At 40.1% G+C, this 24943-nt stretch overlaps 1 protein-coding gene across 4 annotated transcripts; it reads right to left on the bottom strand.

Annotated features, from left to right (window-relative positions):
- Positions 1–2011: 2011 nt before the first annotated feature.
- On the bottom strand, positions 2012–15064 carry si:dkeyp-72h1.1 (uncharacterized protein LOC799956 homolog). Of its 4 annotated transcripts, none has more exons than XM_063047664.1 (4): positions 14931–15064; positions 13418–13505; positions 7609–7816; positions 2012–5569 (listed from the first exon to the last, which is right to left on the bottom strand). In XM_063047664.1, the coding sequence occupies exons 2-4, from the start codon at positions 13502–13504 to the stop codon at positions 5481–5483; spliced, it is 384 nt and encodes a 127-aa protein (XP_062903734.1). In that variant the 5' UTR covers position 13505; positions 14931–15064; the 3' UTR covers positions 2012–5480. The 4 variants fall into 4 exon arrangements, with proteins under 4 accessions (XP_062903734.1, XP_062903737.1, XP_062903730.1 ...); XM_063047667.1 differs by lacking the exon at positions 14931–15064 and adding an exon at positions 14244–14614; XM_063047660.1 differs by lacking the exon at positions 14931–15064 and adding an exon at positions 14225–14599.
- Positions 15065–24943: the final 9879 nt, after the last annotated feature.

The following is a 24943-nucleotide window of genomic DNA, read 5'->3' as shown; positions in this document are numbered from 1 at the left end:
TACTGCACAGGACCAAAAGAAGCTGCAGAAGGTTGTAAATCTAGTCAGCTCCATCTTCGGTACTAGCCTACAAAGTACGCAGGGCATCTTCAAGGAGTGGTGTCTCAGAAAGGCGGTGTCTATTATTAAAGACCTCCAGCACCCAGAGCATGCCCTTTTCTCACTGTTACCATCAGGTAGGAGGTACAGAAGCCTGAAGACACACACTTGGTGATTCAGGAACAGTTTCTTCCCCTCTGCCATCCGATTCCTAAAATGGACATTGAACTCTTGGACACTACCTCACTTTTTGTTTATAATATACAGCATTTCTGATTTTTGCACGTTTTTTAATCTATTCTATAGACATATACTGTAATTGATTTACTTATTTATTTACTATTATTATATTATTTTATTTAATATTTTTCCCTTCTAGATTATATATTGCATTGAACTACTGCTGCTAAGTTAACAAATTTCATGTCACATGCTGGTGATAATAAACCTGATTCTGATTCTGATTGTTGTTTTTGCACACTGGTTGTTTGTTCACCCTGTTGGGTGCAGCCTTTCATTGATCCTATTATGGTTCTTGGATTTGTTATGTACATCCGGAAGACAGCGAATCTCAGGGCTGTATATGGTGACATATGTATACTTTGATAAGAAATTTATTTTGAACTTTGAATTTAAGTGACCTTGAGGAAAGTATTTTCATTCAGAGCATGTTAGGGGTCAAGATCTCACCGCCTGGAAGGCTGGTATAGGCTCAAACCTCATTTCATTTAACACAAAATTGGAGGAGCCATCTGAAGAGCTATAATCTGTAGGGTTTTTCATTCAGTGCTGGAGGGTGTCAGGGTGGGGATATATCTCTACCAAAGGAGGTGTAAGGCACTCCTTCCCTTCTCTAGTCTGCAGGTCACCCTTTGGACAAGGTGTAGCACCTGCGTAGTAACCCCCCCACCGCCCCCCCCAGATAGCAGGGTCTTGTGAAGCCATGGGAGCAGGTGATGGATGGTCATAGAATCAGCTGGTGCATATCACTAATCCTTGGTTATGCAACCACTGACGCAAGACAGACAATCTCTGAAGAATTTGATAATGGCTGGGGTCACCTGTCTTATAAAGATACTGCTCAGAAGAAGGCAATGGCAAACTACTTCTGTAGAAAAATTTGCCTAGGACAATCATGGTCATGGAAAGACCATGATCACCCACATTATACCATATGGCATATCATGATGATAAAGCTGGAGGGTATGATTAGGCGGAGTTATCGTCTTTGATGGCACAGATACAGAATTACCTTGTTTTTGCATTGTACATTTTCTATGGGGTTATGGTTCTCTTTCTGTCTATTCCAGTGGTCAGTTCTACCACCTTTTCAAATAATTGGGTGAGCATGCCCTTAACAACTCATCAAGTCAGGACCAACCATCAAGTGCATATTTTCAATGACCCTACTTTGATCCTACTTTGATCTCCCTGTTTACCGTACCCATCTCCGCTGTCTACTTCTGTCATATGTTTGCTCTGTGCAGCTTCTCCCCTGTGGGTAGCCATGCTGCTGACTGCCCTGGGAGGCAACAAGGAAAGCACTTATTAAGTTATTGAATGAATAACATAAAATAATGGACAATAGGATACATTATCAAAGGAAATCACAGACTTATAGGAAGAATACACTGAAAAAAAAAGAAAAGGCATCAGAATCACAAGCGAAATCACAACTAAAGAATGGAATGAAAATAGCAAACAGTCACTGGAAGAAAATACCTATTTTTGCACAAGTAGTTTCATGAGGAAACTATTCAGCTATTATTCTACATTTTAATATAATTCTCAAACTGTACAATGATCACCTGGAGACTTTCTGTACCGTACCTTGAAACCTTTCAACCATATTATTTCACCAGTGAAAGAAGAGCAGTTATCAGATGTTAAAAAAATATTTTTCCTTAAACTAGAGTTCTCATTTTTATGCTACATGTATTTATTTCATTTGAATGGAAACGATAATTAAGGCTGTGTTTTTCAATTCATTTTATTTTGAAACCATATGCACAAACAGTGTACTTTAATTACAGCTCAGCGGAGCATCAGAAACTTTGTTGAACCGTAGAAACAAGGAAGTGGCACTTACACTTCTTGCTGAACAAACTACTAGAAACAAAGTCAGACCTGTCTTTTGCAGGTTACAGTATCACAAATGTGCATGCCTATTGTAAAGGCTGGTACTAAATAGGAAATGGTCACAGAATTGAGAACTGAGTTATATGTTCTGTTGCCATATGAAGTTCTATTGCTCTAGCACAAACATGGTAAATGGATGAGCTCTTTGGAAACAGACAATGATTCAAACAGTGTCTTATTTTTAGACACTTACATTATTTCAAACATATGGAGACTATCCTATTACCTACATTGAATTTCATTGCTCTTCTCTGATCACTGCACAACACCAGTATTGTGTATTTTCAGTATGCAAATAAATATCAGCCTTTGGAAAAACTAATGTAAATGTTTTGGTATGTCAGCAGAATTTTTACAGATATTTAACCACCAAAGATATACGGCTCACATATTCAATATCTTCAACTTCCTTTTAATTCTATATTTGTAAACATGATGGTAACCTTGCCCCAACAAAGACAGTGTACAGTGAACTATGTGCAGTTCACAAACAAGAGTTGAACTGTGGAAATTATTCTTCCTTCTGACTATATACCTGCAATGTTTAGCACAAGGAATAGCTGCAAGTCTTTGGTGACTGCTGGCATTTTGCAGAAGGGAGAAAACTATCATCGTGATATTTTAATTATGCTTTTCGAGGGTACCAATCTAAAACTGATTATGTTCTGTTATAAGCTGTAATGAACTAAAATTCCACAAATTGAAAGGATTGAAAGCAGCATTATGAAAATGTAAACTCAGGATATGTTTAAGAAAATGCTGAATTATATTTGATTTTTAAAATTAATCACCATGACAGAGAAATAGAATCAAATAAGTAGAACAAATGTAGCCATTGTACAAATCAGCAATATGTTGTTTGATCACTGCCTTGCCAAAAGAGGGACAGGGTTCAGCATCTTGCCCAGCTTCTGGCCAAAGTTATTAAGTCAGTCACGTACATATTTTGAACAGACACCTCCACCATTTTGGCACATTGGAGTACTCAACAGGGAGTGGGCAAAAATTTACTGTGGTACTTAGCAGCAGTCTGATAAAGCCAAATAAAAACAAATGAAGGATTTCACGGTGATTTTCCAGACCTTTAGAGAACAAATTATTATTTTGAAGTGAGAGGGTGCAGAAATTAAATCTACCATTTTTCTAAGAGGGATGGTAGCATATTTGAGGTTTGGAGGGAGAGGGGGAGGAAAGAAGCTCATGATGACTTACCAAGTGATTTACAACCACAGGAGCAAGGGACCAAGCCCGGATTGAACAAGCTTCTGCTAAAGATTTGTGCCAGAGTCACTCTTAGATTGTGTGGTTCCCATTTCCATTTTGCACAAGGTATGAGAAAGCTGATACATCAAGGAATCTTCCAATGCAAATATAAACAGCAGCAGACCTTCTTTAATTCAGCTCATTCAAAACTCGCAGATTTGGACAATTTAATGAGATTGCTGGAGGTGCAAGTTATCCAGAATTATACGAGCCTTCCTCTGGTGCACTGCACAGATTTGAATCATTTCCATCTGTATTCATCAACTACTGAATATCATATTTCATGCCTTCCAAATTTAAACCTTAATAAGTGATGCACATAAAAGGTCAATTAATGAATGTTAATAAATATATTGGTCAAAGTTTAAATATTGTGTATTCGATTGACACACCAATTATCTTGTTGCTTTTATAATGCATTCATCATGTCAGTTAAATCAATTTCTATTCTGCTGTGCCAATGCCATCAAATCAAGGCAAAGTGATGGAAAGAATAGTGTAATTTAGTAAAGGGAGCTTTTACGGTTATTTTTCCCCTTTTCAATCAAGAAACCAAATAACATATTTTTTCCCAAGAGGTCTGGAAAATCATTTCGGAATCCTGATTTGTTTGTAGTTGAAACAGAAGTCTGCTATGGATAGGTAATGCTGGTTTTCTGAATGTAAGAGAAAGAACTTCAAATTAAAACATTATCTGTCACAGAATTAACCAAGTACAAGAGCAGAGTTGAATAGCTGTTTCACTGACAGTAAGGTTCAAATTTTTAAACTGAAATGATGAGATTGGAGGTGTAACTCACTTCTAGGTTCCTTCAATGTGACTCAATTGGTGCTGCTTCTCTGAATTTCCAGCAATGCTTAAAATGGATACCTATATCTTCTACCAGTCCATAACATGCCCAATAATTTTGAATAATTCATCCCTGGTACTGAATTTGCTTTGACTTTTTCATGACACATACATTTCTCTGCCTTTTATAATATCATACATATATTGTATATCTTTCTGATGACATCTGTTATCCCACCCTGTTAATTCTTTGGGATGAATATAGCAAAGAATTAGAAGAATGAAAGTCTGTCCATTTTTCATCAGTGCTCTGCAAATAAACTGACATTTAAACGTAAGATTTTAATGGTGGCAGCAGTGAAAAAGATCGAAGGCTTTTGACTTCAAAATGAACTCTCATATAAACAGAAAAGACACTTCCCATATAAAATATCACAAATAATATGTAAAGGTTTAGGCAGAGTTTGGCCTTGTAGTACTTTTCCGCTGCTCACTCTATTGATCTCAGTCCTATTCATTTCTTTTGTTGCCTGGGAACAGGCTCTGTGCTGTGCCAACTTGCCAGGTTTAAAATAACAAGACCTCAAACTTACATTTTTTTCCCTTAAATTACTAATTGATTTCTATCCAGGTTGTCTCAGCTTTATAAATCACAGTGTTAAACAATTGTTGCTTTTCAGAAACCAATATCCCGGCCTACAGATAGCCTCTGGCATTCCAAAGCTGCAAACTCCTCCAAGTTTCCTGCACCAGTGAAAAAATACTAGTGAGTGTTTTTACAGCAGAATTAGTTTAGATTACCTTTTCTTATTCTTAATTGACATTTACACTAATATGCCTGGAATACTTGTGAATACTTCATTACAATGACTATTTTAGTCCAATTTAAGTAATATTTGGATCAGGTGTGGTGATTGAATTTTAAGAAGAGTGAAAGCAGCTACTACCTCTGTAGCTATGTATACAACTAAATACATTGTTGATCAAATGTGGACATAAAACTTAAATATATACCTCATCCTTGAGGTTTAAGACACAGACAATATAGAAACAATAAATACTATCTCTACATAACATCAACCACCACATATATAAATAATTGTCAGAAATTCAAGTAACTGCAAAACATTCAGATGAAGCCTTTTGACAAACAAGTCTGTTGACTCAGAATTCCTTTTGAGGTTCTCTATCAAATTCCAGTCTGTGACCAAACATTCACAGTGGGGTTCCAGTCAGGTCAAGTTTGCTTTTAGCTGCTGTCATTTGAGCTTTCTGATGTTCTTTGACCAGAATAGTTCATTTCGATTTCTGGTATCTGACTGGGTTGTGATGATATATCTAGAATGAACAGAATTAACATTACTGGTTTGGTCACTAGACAATGGAACACCGTCATTGTCATCAGACAGGCATTTATTGAAAGTGTGAGGCAAAGTTATTGCAGCTTTTCTCACCAGTGAAATGAAAATACGTCAAAATGTTTTGCTACATGGCATTTTACTGAATATACTTTATATCATGCTTTTTATGCATAAAGCAAACATTATTTACATTGAGAATTGTGACAAAATAGAGCCAAACATGGGGCTCATATAACATCTATCCTCTGCTGATCATTGGCAGGTTCAGCTGCTATCCCCCTTCTTCACTATTCCATTTGCTTCCCCCTCTGGAGCTTACTGCTGTAATGAAGAGTCTAACTACAAAACAGAAATACTAAAAGAACAGTCGTACACATATGATCATTCCAGCGAACCTTTGTTCCTGTGAAAATCCCCAAACACTAGCTGCCACCATTTTGTTTCTGTTGCTATATTCTCATGTTAAATTCATGTAAGAAGCAACTTGCTTTCAGACCCCTGCAGAGATTCATTTGAGCTAGTTAATGTGATGAGAAGTAGACGTCAGCATAAATTATGCTCTGTATTACCCTCACTCTGGGGGAACCGTTCAGAAGATAACTGTCTTAGATTAGAAATCCCTTGGGACAAAATATGACGTTGAAGTTGTGACATGGCTAGAAGGGATGTTGTTATTTAGACACGAATGGTGTAGCAATGGCAGATGAACAACTAAATGGGGAAATGTCCAAGGTGTACTTCTTTCCAGTCAGCTTCATGAGAACAGTACGTGATTGTTTACTCCTCTAGTGAAATGCATTGAACAGCAGTAATTATGATAAGTGCAATCTACGGTCTTTTCCATGTTACTTGTGTCCCAGGTACTTGGTTTCACTTTGGTGATATTTTCAGCTCATTCTGCCTATAGAAATTAAAAACTTGAATATGCTAGGTCAAGTCTAATTCACAGCAGTTATTGTTACATGCATTCTTCGAACATGCTATACCCATTATGTAGTGATAGCCATAATTGAGTCCAGTTCATATTGCATGAATACTTCACCTCAAGAGTATAGTCGGAAAATTGTGCACGTGATTATAGTTAACTAGAGAATAGTTGGGTAAGATTTCTAATTCTGATCCAACATTGTGAGAGTTTCAGGAAATTGTTCATGGGTGTCAGATGAGAGCAGATTGAGTTCTTCTCTTGGGACACATTTGAAAAATTACCAATTAAGAAAATTGGGTGAAGAGAGAGAACTCAAAGGAGGAAATGTGGTAAATCAGATGCGTGAGTTAAAATTGCATCATTATCAACTTCCACAGTTCTCTCAGCTATACCAAGGCCAAAACAAATTGATTGTAACTTTAATTATAAGCTGTCAGTCAGTTGAGCTAGGATTAACACATAGGATTTAAAGTTATGTTTCCTTCATTATCACTGCACAGTTCCTGAGCACAACTTCCAGGCAGAAGCTGTTCCTCAATTTAACATATGGAAAACCCAGTCCAATACAGTATATGGTTAGTTAGCTACTCCTTCCATTCAGAAAGAGCAACACACTTCTGTGTTAGAATCAAAGAAGTTAAACATTTCTCATTGACAGTTTTCAGTTCCTGATTGAACGTTATTTGAGACATCCATCAGAACGTGATGTAAAATTTGGCAAATTGATTATATTTGAAAATGTTTAAAACTGCAGAATAAATTAATATCATATTTATTAGGATTTTGTTGTAATAAAGCAAGTATGTTATCAAGACATGCTGTGATGTGAATGTGTCAACACAGATGATTAAATCTGCCTTTAAGTTTGCAGATGTACAGCTTACCTTCATTTGAATTCAGTAATTAAGGATGTCAGTCTCATCATTAAACGCATGTAAAATTTACCGTGTTTCAGAGCTTTGCTTAAAAGCCACAGTTAGAGTATATAGAGGAATAGCAACATCAGCTTTACTTCATTTGCAATTGAATTCATTTTTGCGTGATACACTTTGATATCAGCTGTCCACCAAAAGAAAAGCATGCTTTACCTTCTTCCCCATCTTCCAGTATTTTTGGTTTAGTTGTTAATTCACTTAGGTGACGCCCTTCATCTTCCAACAGGTTCATTTCATCAGGTGGCCATCGCAGCTCCCCACTCTCAACCTCACCACTCTCAGTTGGTTCAACGACTATTGATGGCAGCCTTTTTGTCATCTTAGGAAACCTTTCTGATTTTTCATGGGGATCAGGAAATATCTATTGCAAAAATAAATTATTTCCCATTGGTAATCTTCAATTCTTACTACAGATTTACTTGTACTGTCAAAAAAAGCTACATGTTGTATTGAATCATGACAGTTTGCAGAATATTGAAGAATATTGATTACACCAGGAGATGTTATTGTTTGGGAAGATCTGTGATGATTGTACCAACTGGTAGTAGAACTTAGGTTTGAAATCATGATCCTTCACAAAGCAAATATAATTAGGGAAAAAAATGTTCCCAAGTTTTACTGGCAGAGAATGGTCCCTGTTAAATTCCTCACATATAGATAATGGTACACCAAATCAAGGGTAACTGAAGGGGAAAAATACCAAAGGTTGCCTGACATGATGCTGTACAGTTAACTAGGTGATTTTAATTAACGTTGAGGTTGGATTTTAATTTATTGTGGCACTCTTTACTGTTGGTTGAAGCTCTTAAATAAATTAAACCTTCAGTTAGATTTATGTTAAATCAGATTTGCTACATTTTTAGAGAGAAAAAAGCCAATAAACAAATACTATAAATTGCCAATAATGATATGTTCTTCATTGATACAAATCAACAGTTCTGGCTGATGCGTGTGAGACTAAACATCAGCAGGGTTTATTAAAATCTCAAAAGATGATATTACATGTTGAAAGCATTAATCTCAATGCTTTGACTGCCAGCAGACATAGACTAACAGCACTATTAAGACTATTATGCTTTATAATGTTCGTCCAAAAGATGGTATTAAAAGTGTACCAACTAAACAATGTTTATTGATATGCTTGACTGACTAGCACTGTATCCCCGAGCACTGATAATATCAATCGTGTTTTATCACAATCAATGTTTACTAAGATGTACTCTACTAACTATTCATCTGAAATTAATCAGGTTGACACAGATTGGTAACTCAATACAGTCCTTCTGTGATCTGCATGAGTGAGCTGCATTCTGACTTTATTCAACAAACTTTCTATTTCAATCCTAAAAATGAAAGACTACTATTTCTTAATTCATTTTATGGTACATAATATATAAAAAAAACAGACATGCTTTTAAAGTACCATGGAGGAACAAAGGAGGAGAGAATATGGCACATATAAATGAAACAAAACAATCCCAGAGTACATGTAACATCTTCCTCCTTACCTACGAACAATTTAATACAATACATATTTTGTGGTCTATGTGCAAAAGCAGTGAAAAATAAGAGTCATTTTTATTTTGCATATATCAACAGTAGATAAAGATTGTTAGAACAGTTATATTTATGATGTACGAAGTGTGATTTTTGCCTCTTTATCTCGCCACACAAAGATATTGTTAGATTATCATGTTTTATAGCTGAATAATCTGCATTAGGGGCTTGATCACTCTGCAGCATCAAATATCCTTCCCTGCTCAGTATAGGAATGGAACAAAATGTGAATGGTACAGCATTCCAGCATATAACTATTACTATAGCATGTTTACAGTAGTTAGTTTCTGTATAAAATCTTTACTTAATTCTATTCTATTTTACATTGAATGGAAGATGAGCTTGATATACTGTCATGAATAAATGAAAAAAAATGATCATTGCTGTATAGTAGAAAAGGGGTGAATTATTAAACAATTGTGTGCCTTGATTTAACAAATTCCATTGTGGAGTTTAAGGGTGAGTCCATATTAGCTGCATTTGTAGCTTTCCTTATAACTTACAATCAAACTGTCAACAACATAAAAGCATAATCATGTTTGACAAATTTGCTAAAGTTCATTGAGTATATAACAAGCAGAGGTGATAGTGGAGTGCCTGTAGATGTAATGTAAATTTCAAGTAAGCGTTCAAAACCATGTCTTATGAAAGGCTAGCGCACAAAACAAAAACTTATGGAATTGAGGAAGTGTGCTAACATGGACTGAGACAGGTTATCACATAGAAGACAAAGAGTCAAAGAGTTAGACAGGCCAGATGTGTCCTACTGGAGCCCCCTAAGGAACAGTCCTTAGTTACTTACTATCTATATTAATGATTTGGAGCAAGGGACAGAATATAATTAATCTAAATTTGCTGATGACACAAAATTAGTTAGAAGGGCAGGTTGTGATGAGAATATTTGGACGGCAACAGGATATACAGTAGGTTAAATGAACAGCCAAAAACCCAGCAGATGATATTTAATATAGGAAAGTGTGAGGTCATGCACTTCGGTAGAAGGAAACAAAAGGCAGTCTATATCTAAATGGAGAGAGATTGCAAGTGACTGGTGCTCAGAGGTCTAGGTTTTTGTGTGCATGAAACACAAAAAGTTAACATGTACGTAAATGAGGCAAGTAATTAAGAAGGTAAATGAGATTTTGGTCTTTGGAGTTTAAAATTAGAGAAGCTTTATTAAACTTGCATAAGATGTTGGTGAGCTGCATTTTTATTGTGCAGTTTTGGTCCCCTTATTGAAGAAAGGAAGCACTGCATTGAAGCCAGTTCAAGTGAGACTTAGGAGATAATTCCTGGAATAAAAGGGTCATCTCATTAAAATGGCTAAAATATTTAGGCCTATGTTCTTTGGAGTTTAGAAGAATGAGGAGCAATCTTATTGAAACATATATAATCTTAAGTAAATATAACAAGATAGATGTTGAGGTGCCTCCAGTAGTGGAAGAGTCACAGACACAAGGGCATCATTTGCAAGGTAAAGGGGTAGTCTATTAAAACAGATGTGTGAAGGAATTTATTCTCACAGTGGGTAATGTCTCTCTGGAATTCTCTAGCTAGGGGGATGAGGAAGCTTAATCGTAGGAATTTTAAAGTGTTTTAAACAATTCTTTGAGTGCTATGTGGAATTCACATAGAAATAAAGACAAGGCCTGGGACAGATCAGCCACAATCATGTAGAATGGCACTGCAGGTTTGAGAGGCCAGCTGGTATGTTCTTGGCTATATTCTGTGTGTTTCTTAGCTTGACTAGCACACTTTGTAATTTCAGCAAGTCAAATTCCAGTATGAAGTGTAGCTTCCTTCTATTCTCCCCACATCCAAGATCTTGTTAGACCATCCTTCATTTACAGCTGAACTACATGGTGGTAATCTTGCTAACAGCTTGATCACTCCACAGCAATGAAAGCACCAGAAATTCTAAATTCCTTTCCCACTCATATAGGATTTGAACAAAACTGGGAAATATATTCTATTGGTGCATTATACAGCCATATTAATCTATTACTATGGTACATTTACTGTACTTAGGTTCTGTTTATTTAGTCCAGTTCCATTTTACATTGAACAGAAGATGAACTTACTTAATTGTCATGAATATTTTTTTAAAAATTAACTGTTGACTATAGTTATACAACAGAAGAAAGTTGAGTGGTTAGCATCTGTGTGACTTCCCTTAAAGAGTTCATTTGTGCTATGGAAGGGTAGATCTCTTGATTGGCATATATCAGTATTGGCTGTATTTACAGCCTCAACTGTATAATTTGACTTAGCAGGCTGTGGAAATTGAATGAGTCAATGTCCTCATCTTCCTCTTAAACATGAAGAAGGTAACACAATGGCTTTTCTATCCCTGTTACATTCATTTATCTAAAGTAAATTGGATGAGATTCATTGAAGGAATATACATTGCACATTGAACCTATGTAAGTGCACTTTATGTGAGCTTCTCAGTAACTTTCTTCCCAAAACTTCCACTCTTCTTTCTTACTTTAGCCTCTACAATCCAAGCTAATTAAAATGTTTTTGTCATCTGCTGTTATCTTCACTACTAGAAGATAAGTCCTCTCTTCTCCACTCTGAACCTGCATATAAATTTCCTATGCATCAGTCACACCATCCTACCCCGCCTCAATACATCCTACCCCCGCTCTCAATACAGACAAGGTTTTCTCCAAACACTTATTTGTACTCTTCACTAATCATATTCCTTCCCCTCCTTTAGTCCCAGCTACTTCTGCATCATCCCTAGAGGAGAAAAGAACTCTCACCTTCACCATCTTTCTTACAACCCTGTCATGATGTATTTTACGTGCCTGTAGCCTACCTTTTAAAACCGAGTACCCTGAATTTGAGCTTAGCAAGTGAACTCCAGCATAGCCTTCCAATATTACTCCACATATTCTGCCAAAATGGACTATTCCTTGAGGATCTTCTTGATGAGAAACACTAATTCCCTCCACTACAAACTTCCTCTTTACACCTTCCTTTGTCTGCATTAACAGATGGCAGGAACTACAGATGTTCTCATCTTCAAATTAGAGACCATCCACTCAGGTACCTTTTCTGCTTTTGTCTCTCCTTGCACTTGAATTGTGGAAAATGTATGATGTAGAATGAAGCCATTGTGTCCATGCCAGTAAAAAAACTACCCTCCCTATTCTCAGCTCCCAGTCTGCAGCCTTGCAGATCACAACGTTTCAAGTACCTTTTAAATGTTGAAGATAGCTTCCTCCGCCACTTTTTAAGTCAGTGAGTTCCCAATCCCTACAATGCTCTGGTGAAAAGATCTTTGCCTACTGCTCCCAACCCCCTAAATCCCTTTATGCATTATATTTAAATCAGTGACCTGTCCAACCTATTCTGTTGCTTTCACTACATCAATTTTTGCCCAGTCTCTTCCCATGGTTTCTCCAAACTCATTCCATTCATGATCTCCAATTTTTGCCCCCGTATCCTCAGACACATTAAACTCCTGGTCATTTGACTTCTCTGGCTGAGCAGATTTTTACACATGCTGTTAATGGATTTCCTCCTCAACCTATTGGTTTTCTTTTAATAAATAACGTCCGTCACCCCCTCCATAACAACACTAGCCTTTCACTCTTTAATTGCTACCCCCTCATGTACCATTTTTCTCCAGAACCTTGAAAGTGGTAACATCTTGAAGACGACCAGCCACGTCCCTGACAGATGCTGTGCAAACCTCTCCAAATGGTTTTCCGTCCCCTTCCACGTGAGCAAAGAAGTCCGAGAATCTGTAAAGTCATAATTACATCGCCTGTGGCTGGATCTGAAGTATATTATCCACCCTTGGCCTCTGCAGATTCAGACACAGGTCAGCACATAATCTTCCTCCTCCCTCAATTCCTTTCATATTTCCAGTTCATCTGGTGACTGGAACCATTTTGTAAAATATGTGATTGTGATCTAAGCTGGGGAATGTGGAGACTAACCATTGTTGGCACAGGTTTGTCTGCATTTCCCTTTCCAGGTAGAATGGTATGAATAATCCCTGCAGATATCGTTCCCGTTTAAGTAAGTGAGGGTGCCATTCCTTTGCTTCGCACCGCTAGGACTTACTTGGTTTTAATGGGCTGGTGAAGGTACGTTGCTAAAATAATTCTTCACACCAGGTGACTGATACCAGGGACAAAAATAAACTCAGCAAACAACACAAGTGATAAACTTCCATCAGCGTATTATCTTTAGTAGAGCAGGGTTTTTTCTCCATTAGGAACTGTAAAGCACTTTGGGACTACAGAGTTAGGAAAGGTGCTCTATAATTTTTTTTCTTAATAATGAACTTCTGCGGCACTGCCAACCCGGCAGAATACGACCATGAAGCAAAATAGTGTTCTAAGCATTTACTCCTCATAGATTTTATCATCACACAAACATACATTACCTGGAAAGGTAGCCTCCCTTCCTCTGAAGTCGGGTTTAAAGTAAAATCCTCCATTACAGGCTCGCAGCTACTCATGACTTCTGTCATTCTGAAACACAAAGTACTGAACGAGTTTGGCAAATTCTACAGGCAAACGTACCATTTTACTAACATCGTTTGCCTACAGTGGAGTTTAGTGGAATGGGGTGTCTAAACATCAGGAAACCAAATAACCATGCGGAAAAGACATCCAGAAAGCGATCCCCTTCCTTCTGTTGGGCAGGAACACAGATACACTGTCACCGAACAAACAGGTTTGGGTAGATTTACTGGAACATCAGTCCGTTGGTTGGAATTTTCATACCAGAAGGGGAACAATGATCTTATTCAATAGGGTGACGAGAACGTGGAGCGCAATCATTCTTTGTCATTGACGAGCGGGACCGCCACTGATAATAAGCAACCTGGTACTCTATACATTCCAATCCCATAGGTTCCAACAAGAAAACATACAGCGAAATTTTTGGCTGCAAAGGAATTTGTTGGCAATAAAATGACATTCCAAAACTTCATGTTTCCTAATTGTTTCTGTGCATTATATTTCAAATACCGCCAAGCCTCGGCATTAGCCACCCTGACAACAGGAAGGCTGTCGTTGATTCAATCAATCAATCGGTTTGTTTTAAACCGATAGATGAGAGGGGAAAGAGAAAATGTTTATGTTTGTTAGGCTCGTTCGCTCCAGGGCTGCGCTCGACACCTCTTTGTTTATGTCGGTATAGCAAAGCATTGGGACTGAACCGTGCAAAACACAGCCACCATTCCTACCTTCGGAGGAGAAATTCACCTGGATGCCGCACGCGCCTTGAGCTTGTTCTCGTGTCTGGGATGTGGCAAGCTTTGGGAGGTTAATTTGCGCCGAATAAGTCTCTGGTTGCCGACTTTGAAGGGTGGCAGCTGTACGTTAGCTACGGCGACCTCAGCTCACAGGGACGCGGTGAGTGTGAGCCGCCCCAGGAAAAACCACAGCAATTGTCCATACAGCCACAGAGGGAGAGAGAGAGAGAGGCTTTCTCACCATATCCACATCATCAGTGAACAGGCATTCTGAGGGAGAGGCACTGAGCTCCAGTCACGGTACGAGCCACTGCCGGCCACTTATGACAGGAGGGGGTGGAGATCTCAGCCCGCCGGTGCTATCGGCAGGATCTTTGAAGGGGGCTGTAAATGTTGGGAAGGAGGTGGCGACGGGAGGAGAAAGAGGGATTAGATCAAAGGAATCCTGATTAAAATATATTATTTATCATTAGGCAGGAATATCAAATATATGCACACAAATTATGGTAATCCTCATATCTGAATCAATTGCTCAGCTCTGACATTATTTTGGATTTAAAAAAGCGGTTCATTTACATCCCTTTTCCCAAAGGTGCCGTGAGTACCTTGATTTGATCTAAAATTGATCATCAGCTGTTTATAGGGGAGATAGATCGCAGCCTTAAGTTTCCGGTGGCGCGAATGTATAACCACCTACCTTCTAACAAACAGCCTGACATTTAACCACACCAGTGTCTCGGCCGCGTCCTGTTGGCTATGACGCTTTCGGAACTTGCAGTGTCCATGTACTGGACTCTTATCGCATTCGGGTGGGGGTGGGGGTGGTTGCGCTGATCAGTACAACAAAACAATGAAATCGTTTCTCAGAAACGACGAAGAATCTTTTTCGTTCTCCGAAGAGGTTAAAAGTCTAAATCGAGTGCGGTAGCTGTGACGTCTTAATGCATCTCTCTCCAGATTTGCCCTTTTTAAAGTTTAAAATATTCACCAGTGTAAGAATTAGACCGATGTGGCGAGGGGAGCTATTTGAGGCTAGCATTCAACATGTCATCATCTGACTATCAGCAAGGTTCGAACATGAATCCTCAGACAAATATTAACCGATCTGATCAAGGTTATTTTAAAACAAATGGATGTCACGATACAGGAATCGTTTGCCTTATTCTTCGCTTGTTTAAAGTATCTATGCATCAGACTATCAATGCAGATAGTTGATAGAGAACATAAACATGAACTGTTTCTTGATGGTGGAGTAAATGCTTATTTCCAGGCTGAAAGCGTCGTCTCTCGGTAATAAACACAGCTGAGCATTTTCAGTTTTACTCGTTTTCAGCTTTTCTTGCTGTCACTGTTTGTAAAGGCGAACAGTTGTGGTAATTTAACCCTGCCAAGTGGCCTACACAATGGTTTGGAGACGAGGGTGGCATTAGATTGGGAAAGGGAAACTTGAAGAATTGTACTTAATATTAGGGGTGTGGTTAGACTGAGAGGGAGCGAGAAAGCATGTTTCTATTGCTAAGATGAGATCTGGATATTGTAGTTGTCACCAAAGGGTGAGTAACGATAACATTGCTTCAAGGACGAGCAGCTGTGTTTTCCGCTGGGAATATTACCAGCATATGTTGATGTTATTGCTAACGCCAGAAATAAAACCAATCCAGAGAAGGCAGTGAAAATATCCGCTTCACACTTAACAGTCGCAACGCCAGGGGAATGAGGGCAACCTAACTGCAAGATATTCTAATGTAAACTATGCTTTGACTCTGGAAAGCAGCACTGTGTTGTTCTCAGATGGGCGGCAAACGTAAGTGAACCGATATTTGGATGTGTAAAAAGATGGCTGAGCTCTCTGGACAGTTCTCAATGGACGCACATAGGAAGTGACTTTGCTCGCATTGTCAGTTCATGCCATTGCAACGCTGACCCGTCTGACCACACAATCTAAAGAGCACCGCATCCTATATGTAATTATTACTGCGCCCCACTCCTGCACCTTCAGAATAACATGTCACAATGAGCTGGGCGGACATTTGTCACCTTTCATCCGGCGGCCAGTGAGTGGGTAGACCGTCTTTTCAGCTGGCGGGTGGTGTAAGAGCGAGGAACGATGGATTTGTATAGTAGGATCTCATTAACATTTCATGGTTAGAAATTTGATTACACCCATTTTTGGTGCAGTAAAACATGGATGGTTTAGGCTAGCGTCTATCCTCAACAAAATCGCGGGAATACCAAAATCCAATTCGGAGCTGTTTCAGAGTAGTTTGCAGCGTGAAGATAAAACTGAATCAGCACCTGCAGAATCCGCAACCGGAGTTCAACCAACTCGGCGCACTTCCTGGCTAACATTTCAGGGGCATCGATCCTTCAATGGATTGGGGGAAGCAGGAGGCAGGGAGATCAAAGGACCATAAGACCTTAGGATCCAGGAGAAGAGCTAGGCCGATTGGCCCATCGAGTCTTCTCCGACATTTCATCGTGGCTGATCCTTTTCCCTCTCATTCCCATTTTCAAATGTTAATGTAACATTCACTCAGAGGGAAATTGAGGGCCCATTCAACCAACTTGCCGTCCAAGAGGAAACACCCAATTGATAAAGGAAATCATATCAGCCAGGCCCACCATAAAAGTGCTTTGTATAAAGAGGCTTCTGTAGTCTCCCTCACCAGTAAGAAATAAAATGGAGCAATACTGATGGAAAATTTCTTAATCTCACGAGAGATCCAAGGTGAACTGCATGTCACTGATCTCAGGCATATAGTGGAGAACATCATTGAATTTTTATGAGTTCTTTAAGTGAGATGCAATTCATCAGGAAAAAAATAGCAATGTAATGAGAAGCCATTAAAGTATTAGGAGCAAGGATTTATTCACTTATGAATAAGTGACTTGATAGAGGTGTAAAAGATGATGAGAGGCATTGATCTTGTGGCTTTTTCCCAGGGCTGAAATGGCTCGCACAAGGGAGCACAGTTTTAAGGTGCTTGGAAGTAGGTACAGAGGAGATGTCAGGGGTAAGTTTTTTATGCAGAGAGTGGTGAGTGCGTGGAATGGGCTGCCGGTAACGGTGGTGGAGGCGGATATGATAGGGTCTTTTAAGAGATTCCTGGATAGGTACATGGAGCTTAGAAAAAAAGAGGGCTATGGGTAGCCCTTGGTAATTTCAAAGGCACAGCTTTGTGGGCTGAAGGACCTGTATTGTGCTGTAAGTTTTCTATGTTTCTATGAATGCGTCATATGCAGAGCAGCTGGATCTGCACATCAGGATGTGCAGGATTGTATGCATCATATGGTCTATCCTGACTAACTGTTTTGCTTTAAGGTCTGTCATATGGAGACCTTTTGAGAATATGATAAAAATGTTTCTCTATCATGGAGTCCTTGTTACCTATGTAGTGAATGCCTGCCTTCTCCACTCAGGTGGGATTTGAGGCTGCATGAACCGAGCTGAAATAACCTCCCAGTAGTTACCTTCTTCCTCTTGCTCCTGCTGTTCTTCAGGATCTACCTGATGGCCCTTGGGATTTTCAGCCTGTTTGCTGCTGTTGCTATGCTGCTGCCGAAATGTGTGGTGACACTTGCAGGCTCCCCCAGCACATCCTCGGATTGCGTTGGTCGTTAATGCAAACAACACATTCCACTATATGTTTTGATTTACCTGTGGTTAGTAAGTAAGTCTAATCTAATTGTCCTCTAACTCTGGGTTTGCAAGATTATGCAGAATGCAGGCCACCAGTATGAAGATTCCACAGCAGCTTGCCATATACTGTTGGGGACTCTAGACTGTGGCAAGCTTTAGAAGTTCACCTTTAGGATGCCCATTTTGATGGCCATTACCACACTGTTAGTTGCTTGGCTCTTTTGGTAATCCTGCTTAGGTCTGCAGTTGGAGGTTGCATTGAGGTGAGTAACCACAAAAGGAGAAAGTAGTTCTTGTCACACTGCACCCATCTCTGAAAATTCCCCGAGGATTCCTCACATTTACAAAGAGGAAAATTCCTCTGATGTGGTACAACCATCTGAACTTTGAAGGACTAGAAGCTTTACTGTCAAGGAAAAGATTGAATTATTAGTAGTTACAAAAGAGATTGCAGATGCTGGAAATCCAAGCAACAAACACAAAATGCTGGAGGAACTCAGCAAGTCAGGCAGCATCTATGGAGGGGAATGAGGTCCGCCTTCTAGGCCAAGACCCTTCGTCAGGAATGGAAAGGAAGAGGGCAGAAGGCAGAATAAAACAATAGCATGAGAGGGAGGAGCATGCACTGGCAGGTGACAGTAGAATCCAGGTGAGATGGGAATGCAGGAGGGTGGGGAAGTGGGGAAAGTGAATCATGTGAGAAGCTGGGAGATGATAGGTGGAAGAGGCAAAGGGTAGAAGAAAAATATGATAGGAGAGGACAGGAGACGATGGAATGAAAGAAAAGAGGTGGGGAACCTAAGGGAGGAAGGTGAAGGTGATGAACAGGACACAGGAAAGAGGAGGGTAAAGGCATGAGAGATAAGGAAAAACAAAGAAGTGGGGGACAGACGTGACTGGTTACTAGAAGTAAGAGAAAACAAAGTTGATGCTGGTGGATCAAAGTCTACCAAGATGGGATATTAGGTGTGGCTCCTTCAATCTCTGCCTGGCCTCAGTGTGGTAGTAGAGGAAGCCATGGTCAGACTTGACAGTGTGAGAATGGGAAGTGGAATTAAAAAGGCTAGCCACTGGGAGATACCGGCTGTTGCAATGGACAGAGCAAAGGTGTTTGCCAAAGCCTTCACCCAGTTTGCATGGGATCTCAGCAATGAGAAGGAGTGTAGGACATAGTTAGGAGCAACTACCTGTACTCTTGGGAGTTCAACAATGCTGGCAAATCCCAATGTCCAGGATGCTACTATTCCTTCTGGATATCATAGCAAGTGAAATGATTAAATAGGGCCTGGGCCTATCAGGAGCCACAGCAGAAAGTCAAGGTGACCTGGACTTCCATAGAGAAAGGCACAGATCTGAGAGTGTGGTGAAAGGTTTTTCCATGTGTAATATATCTCAGCTTGGTAAATCTGAGCCTGTGAATGCATTACTCATCACTGAGATCAGTTTCCTGAAGACCTTGTGAGAATATACACTTCAGTCACAGCATACATTTTGTCTCCTGCCCTGAATAGCCAGCCTTAGCCATAACTGTCTTTGAATCTTTTTCTAAGCTACTGGGGGAAAAAAAACATTCCCTGTAATTCAAACTCAGGGCAAAGGTGCTTGGGAAAAGTTTACTGTGTCAAGATTGTGGAGTTCTTCCATGGGAATGGGTAATTTACGGCAAGATCCACAGTACACAGTGTTGCAACCCAGAGAGTAATCAGTTACTCAACACAATTCCAGAGCGGTAAAACAATAATAGTGCAGAGCGATGTATAACAGCTGCAAAGAGTGTGCATTGCAGGTAAACAATAAAGAGCAGGCTCGCAATGATGTAGATTGTCATGCCAAGAGTCCATCTTATTGAACTAGGGAACCACTTAATAGTCGTATAACAGCAGGGTTAAAGTTGTCCTTTGGCCTGTTGGTATGTACTTTCAGGGTTTTTTATCTTCCGCTTGATGGAAGAGGAGAGAAGAGGGAATGTCTGGCTGTGGGATCTTTGATTATGCTGTCTCATTTACTGAAGTAGTGAGAAGTGTAGGCAATGGCGGTGGAGGGGAGGCTAGTTTCCATGATACGTTGAGCTATGTCCACAACTGTCTGCCGTGTCTTGCAGTCACATGTAGAGCAGTTGCCATTTCAAACCATTATACATCCAAATAGGATACCTTCTACGGTGCATCGATAAAAGATGGTAAGGGTCAATAGGGACATGCCAAATATCCTTAGCCTCCTGAAGGACTAGAGGCAGTGATGAACTTTCTTGGCTGTGGCATCTATGTCTGCCCTGTGGCATCAGGATAGGCTACTGGTGATGTTCAGTCCTAGGGATTTAAACTTCTCACCCTTCTCAACCTCAACACTGTTGATATAAACAGGTGCAAATACACTGTTCGCTTTCCTAAAGTCAATGACCAGCTCTTTCGTGTTGCTGACATTGAGGGATCTCTGTATAGCCTCAGTTGTAGCGCACACCAGGCCCTCATCCTGCGGAGTTGCCTGCAGCTACCATCCACCGGAGGCGGTCTGGCACAGGGGATATCCGTGCTGGTCTCTCCTGTCGGTACTGTTCTCCAGCATTCACTCTGTGGAAGTCAAGATGGATTACATTTAACTACGGCTGCACTAGCACACGATAAGGAATGGTGAGGAGATGCTCTTGCAGAAACATGCCTCCAAGACAACATCCATTCACCATCAATTTACAGGGCATGACGCTCAGGAACTTGAGCAATATTATTATTATTATTAATTTTGTAATTGTATGGTTTCTGCTATTGTAATTATACATGCTGTACATGCTTTGTGCTGTGTGAGATTGAATGTACTGTGTCCTACACCTTGGCCCCAGAGAAACACTGTTTCATTTGGCTGAATGACAATTAAACTTGAATTTTGGTTATGGATCTCACGAAGGGAAACAGACACCTCATTAAGGGGTTGGCAGTAGAAAGAATGAGCTGCTTAAAATTCATAGGTGTCAAAATCTTGGAGGATCTACCAGGGCCCTATGCATTGATGCAATCATGAAGACGCTATACCTTATTAGGAGATTGAGGGAGTTCCACATGTCACCAAATATCCTTGAAAATTTCCACACATGCACAGTGGAGAACATTCTGACTGGTTGCATCACAGCCTCGTGTGGAGGTTCTAATGCACAGACTTGCAAGGGGCTGCAGAGGTTGTAGACTCAACCAGCCTCCATCACAGTGACAATACTCTCCACCACTGAGGGCATCTTCAAGAAGTGGTGATTCAAGAAGGTGGTGTTTATCACTAAGGGTTGGGACAAGCCATCTTCTCATTACTACAACTGGGGAGTAGGTACAAGAGCCTGAAGACCCACTCTCTGATTCAGGGACAGTTTCTTCTCCTCCACTGTAAGATTTCAGAATGGTCTATGAACCCATATCACTGCCTTATTATTCCTTTTTTTTGAAACTTATAGTAATTTTGTGTCTTTCCACTGTACTGCTGATGCAAAACAACATATTTCACATAATTAAGTCAGTGATAACAAATCTGATTCTCATTCTGTTTCTAATGTTATATATGGAATATGTGTGAGAATAGCCATACACTGGTACTGAAGTATTGCCAGTGGTGGAATCATCAAGGAACTTATTGAAGGAGTATTTCAGCAAACATTTCTTAACATTTCAATGACATGCACTATTTATAACATATTCAAGGGATACAGTCAGTAACATCATTCTTTACATTCATTGTACCATTAAATTAATAAATTCTATTACAATGCATAAATGTTGACACATCATGTCGCACACCCGTAAGGAATTTAAGGGACTGTTGCACGGGGTCCAGCCAAGTGCCAAAAACAGGAACTCTTCAGTTTATGATCGTTGGACTTATGTACAGTCCATACTTGTGAATGACCATCTAGAATCTAATCAAATGGATTTGTCGCCTGCTGCAGGGCAGGCATCTTCTGCCAAGTGGGAACTTTGGCATGTGGCCGCATTTCCGACCTACTGACGATTCAGGTTATGAGTAGTTCGAGGAACAGGACCCTGCCACATCAAGAATACCCATCCACATGAGCCCCCACGTTTTCTGATGACTCTATAATCTGATGCCATTCGGGAATCCCTTCAAGATGCGGAATCCACAAAAGGTGGCTGGTCCAGACGGCGAATCTGGCTGAGTACTAATGATCTGGGCGACTCTACAGCAGACTGTCTTTTTGTTCTAATTGTGAAAACATTGTTTCTTGTAAAAATTATTTATGGTTTGTTTAATTCATGTTTTCTTTGTGAACGTTGCTTATCTGACCCTATATACCTGTGACGCTGCTGCAAGTTTTTCATTGTGCCTGTGCATATGACAATAAACTCATCTTTGACTTTGACTTGTAGAGCACTCCCTTTTTGCTATAGGAGAGTCTGCAGATTTCGGCAAGTGCTTGCACAATCAATTGTGAAGGTGCCCAATCAGGTCTCCTGATGTCAGCGGAGTATCCTTTCAAATAGGAAAAATAAATACAGTAACCACTTCTACTTCTACTGAGATTCAGGATATTCAAGTTCTGGAGATCTCCGCTCCAGTTTATGTCAGCACGGGCATTATGCACACTATGATCTCATTTGGCTTGCACTTAACGCAGTTAAAACATAAAGCATGTTAATGCACCCAAGGACATTTTCAGGATTGATGCAATTTCAGCCAGAATTGATCTCCTGCACCACCTTCTCTGGTAAAGCATGAGCAATCTAGTATTCAAAAACAGGTTCCAGGTTTCTATGCAAGCTCTTTGAATTCTAATAGCTTGCTGATTGGGATGGAGATACAAGAGACACTGAGAAGCTGGGATCTGGAGTAACACAAAAAGAATTGTGGAGGAACTCAGCAGGACAGATAGTATCTATTGCTGACATTTCAACTCGAGGTCTATCAACAGGACTGGAAAGAAAAAGGAAAGAGGCCAGTGTAAAAAGTTGAGGGGAGGAGGTGGATCCAGGTGAGGTGGGGGGATATGCAGGTGAGGGAACGGGAGAATGGTAATGATGTAAGAAGCTGTGAGGTGATTATGGAAGTGACAAAGGCTGAAGAAGATGGAATCATAGAGTAGAGAACAGTGGACCATGGAATAAAGGGACGGTGGTGAGGAAGGGAACTGAAGGAGGAATTGTGGGTGATGGGCAGATCGAGAGGACGTGTGAGGGGAAAGACATGGGTTGACAGGGTTGTTGGTATAAGGACAGAGGGGAGAAGTTATTGGGAGTTAGAGAAATTGATGTTCATGCTGTCAGGTTGGAGACTACCAAGGCAGAAGATAAAGTGCTGCTTCTCTAATCTGTGCTTAGCCTCAGTCGACCGTAAGAGGAGGTTGTGGACCAGCATATCAATGTGGGAATGGGAAGAGGAATTAAATGGCTGGCTACCGGGTGATCCTGGGTATTAAGAGGACAGAGTGAAGGTTCTCAACGAAGTGATTCCTCCGATCTGTCTCATGTCTCACAAATGTGGAGGATGCCATGCCAGGAGCAGCAGATGTAATCAGTGACACTAATGCATTCACATGTGAAAGACTACCTTACCTGGAAGGATGGCTTAGGGCCCCGAATGGTGGTGAGGGAGAATGTGTAACACTAGCTGCGATTGCAAGGATAAGTCACAAACAAGAGAAAATCTGCAGATGCTGGAAATCCAAGCAACACACACAAAATGCTGGAGGAACTCAGCAGGCCAGGCAGCGTTTATGGAATAAAAGTACAGTCGATGTTTTGGCCAGAGATGCTGCCTGGCCTGCTGAGTTCCTCCAGCATTTTGTGTGTGTTGCAGGGATAAATGCTTGGAGGGCCATTGGTGGGGTGGGATGATCAGATAAGGGAGTCACATTGAGAGCGATTCCTATGGAAAGTGAAAACTGAATGCAGCTGGCAATGATGATAAAATTGCAGTTCTATCTTAAAAGTATTTAAAATTATGAGGGAGATAGATAGAGTTGACGTGGATAGGCTTTTTCCTTTGAGAGTAGGGGAGACTCAAAAAGAGGATATGAGTTGAGAGTTAGTGGGCAAAAGTTTAGGGGTAGCATGAGGGGGAACTTCTTTACTCAGAGAGTGGTAGCTGTATGGAACGAGCTTCCAGCAGAAGTGGTAGAGGCAGGTTCGATATTGTTATTTAACGTTAAATTGGATAGATATATGGACAGGAAAGGAATGGAGGGTTATGGGCTGAGTGCAGGTCAGTGGAACTAGGTGAGAGTAGGTGTTCAGCATGCACTAGAAGGGCCGAGATGGCCTGTTTCCATACTGTAATTGTTACATGGTTATAAGGAAAGGGTAGAAGGAATGGGAGCAAAATTGAGTAGTTATTTTCAGCTGGCTTGATCTCCTCTGCAGTAGATGGAAGGAATTGAAGCTTTTAATGCTCGTTACACAAATAACACAATGACTTCTCAATCGAATGAGGTGAAAGGTCACTGGCCTGAAACATTACTAGTTTTCCTTTCCATACAAGTTGCTCAACCTGCTGAGTATTTTCAGTATTTTGTTCTTTATTTCAAGTGTCCAGTACTGGCAGTATTTTACCATCACAGATTTCTTCTGTGCTGTCGGCATTTCCCAAGAAGAATCAACAACTCAGTTTTCTGAAATCTGACCTAAGGACAGTAAATGCTGAAAACACTCAGCAGATCAGACACCACCTGTGTGAGAGGAAACCGAGAAATACATATTAATTCTGTTTATTTTTGTACAGATAATCCCTGGCCATCTGAATACTCCTATCAATTTCTGTTTTCATTACAAGTAAAGGATCTCTTTACCTGCTACTGGACAGAACTTGTTGCTTCAACTGCCTAGATACTCTGGACAGGTGGAGGTAGTAATATTAGGGTCCTGTCGATATAATTTGACACAACCTTGCTTTTGTCTGCCTGATCTCAGATCAAAAGGATGATCATGTTAATGATGGAGCTTTCTCATGTTTCATTCCACTACCACTCTGTTTATATCTAAAACTGGAATAGGAAGAGATGACCGTTTTCTTATTACAAATTACTGTACTACATGTACATCCTGGATTGATAAACTGTTGTGGTAAATATTGTCTCACCA

Source organism: Mobula hypostoma, chromosome 1 (assembly GCF_963921235.1).
Source record: "Mobula hypostoma chromosome 1, sMobHyp1.1, whole genome shotgun sequence".
NCBI classification, from domain to species: domain Eukaryota; kingdom Metazoa; phylum Chordata; class Chondrichthyes; order Myliobatiformes; family Myliobatidae; genus Mobula; species Mobula hypostoma.
Note: the sequence above shows the minus strand (reverse complement) of the source record. Positions and strands in the feature narration are given on the sequence as shown.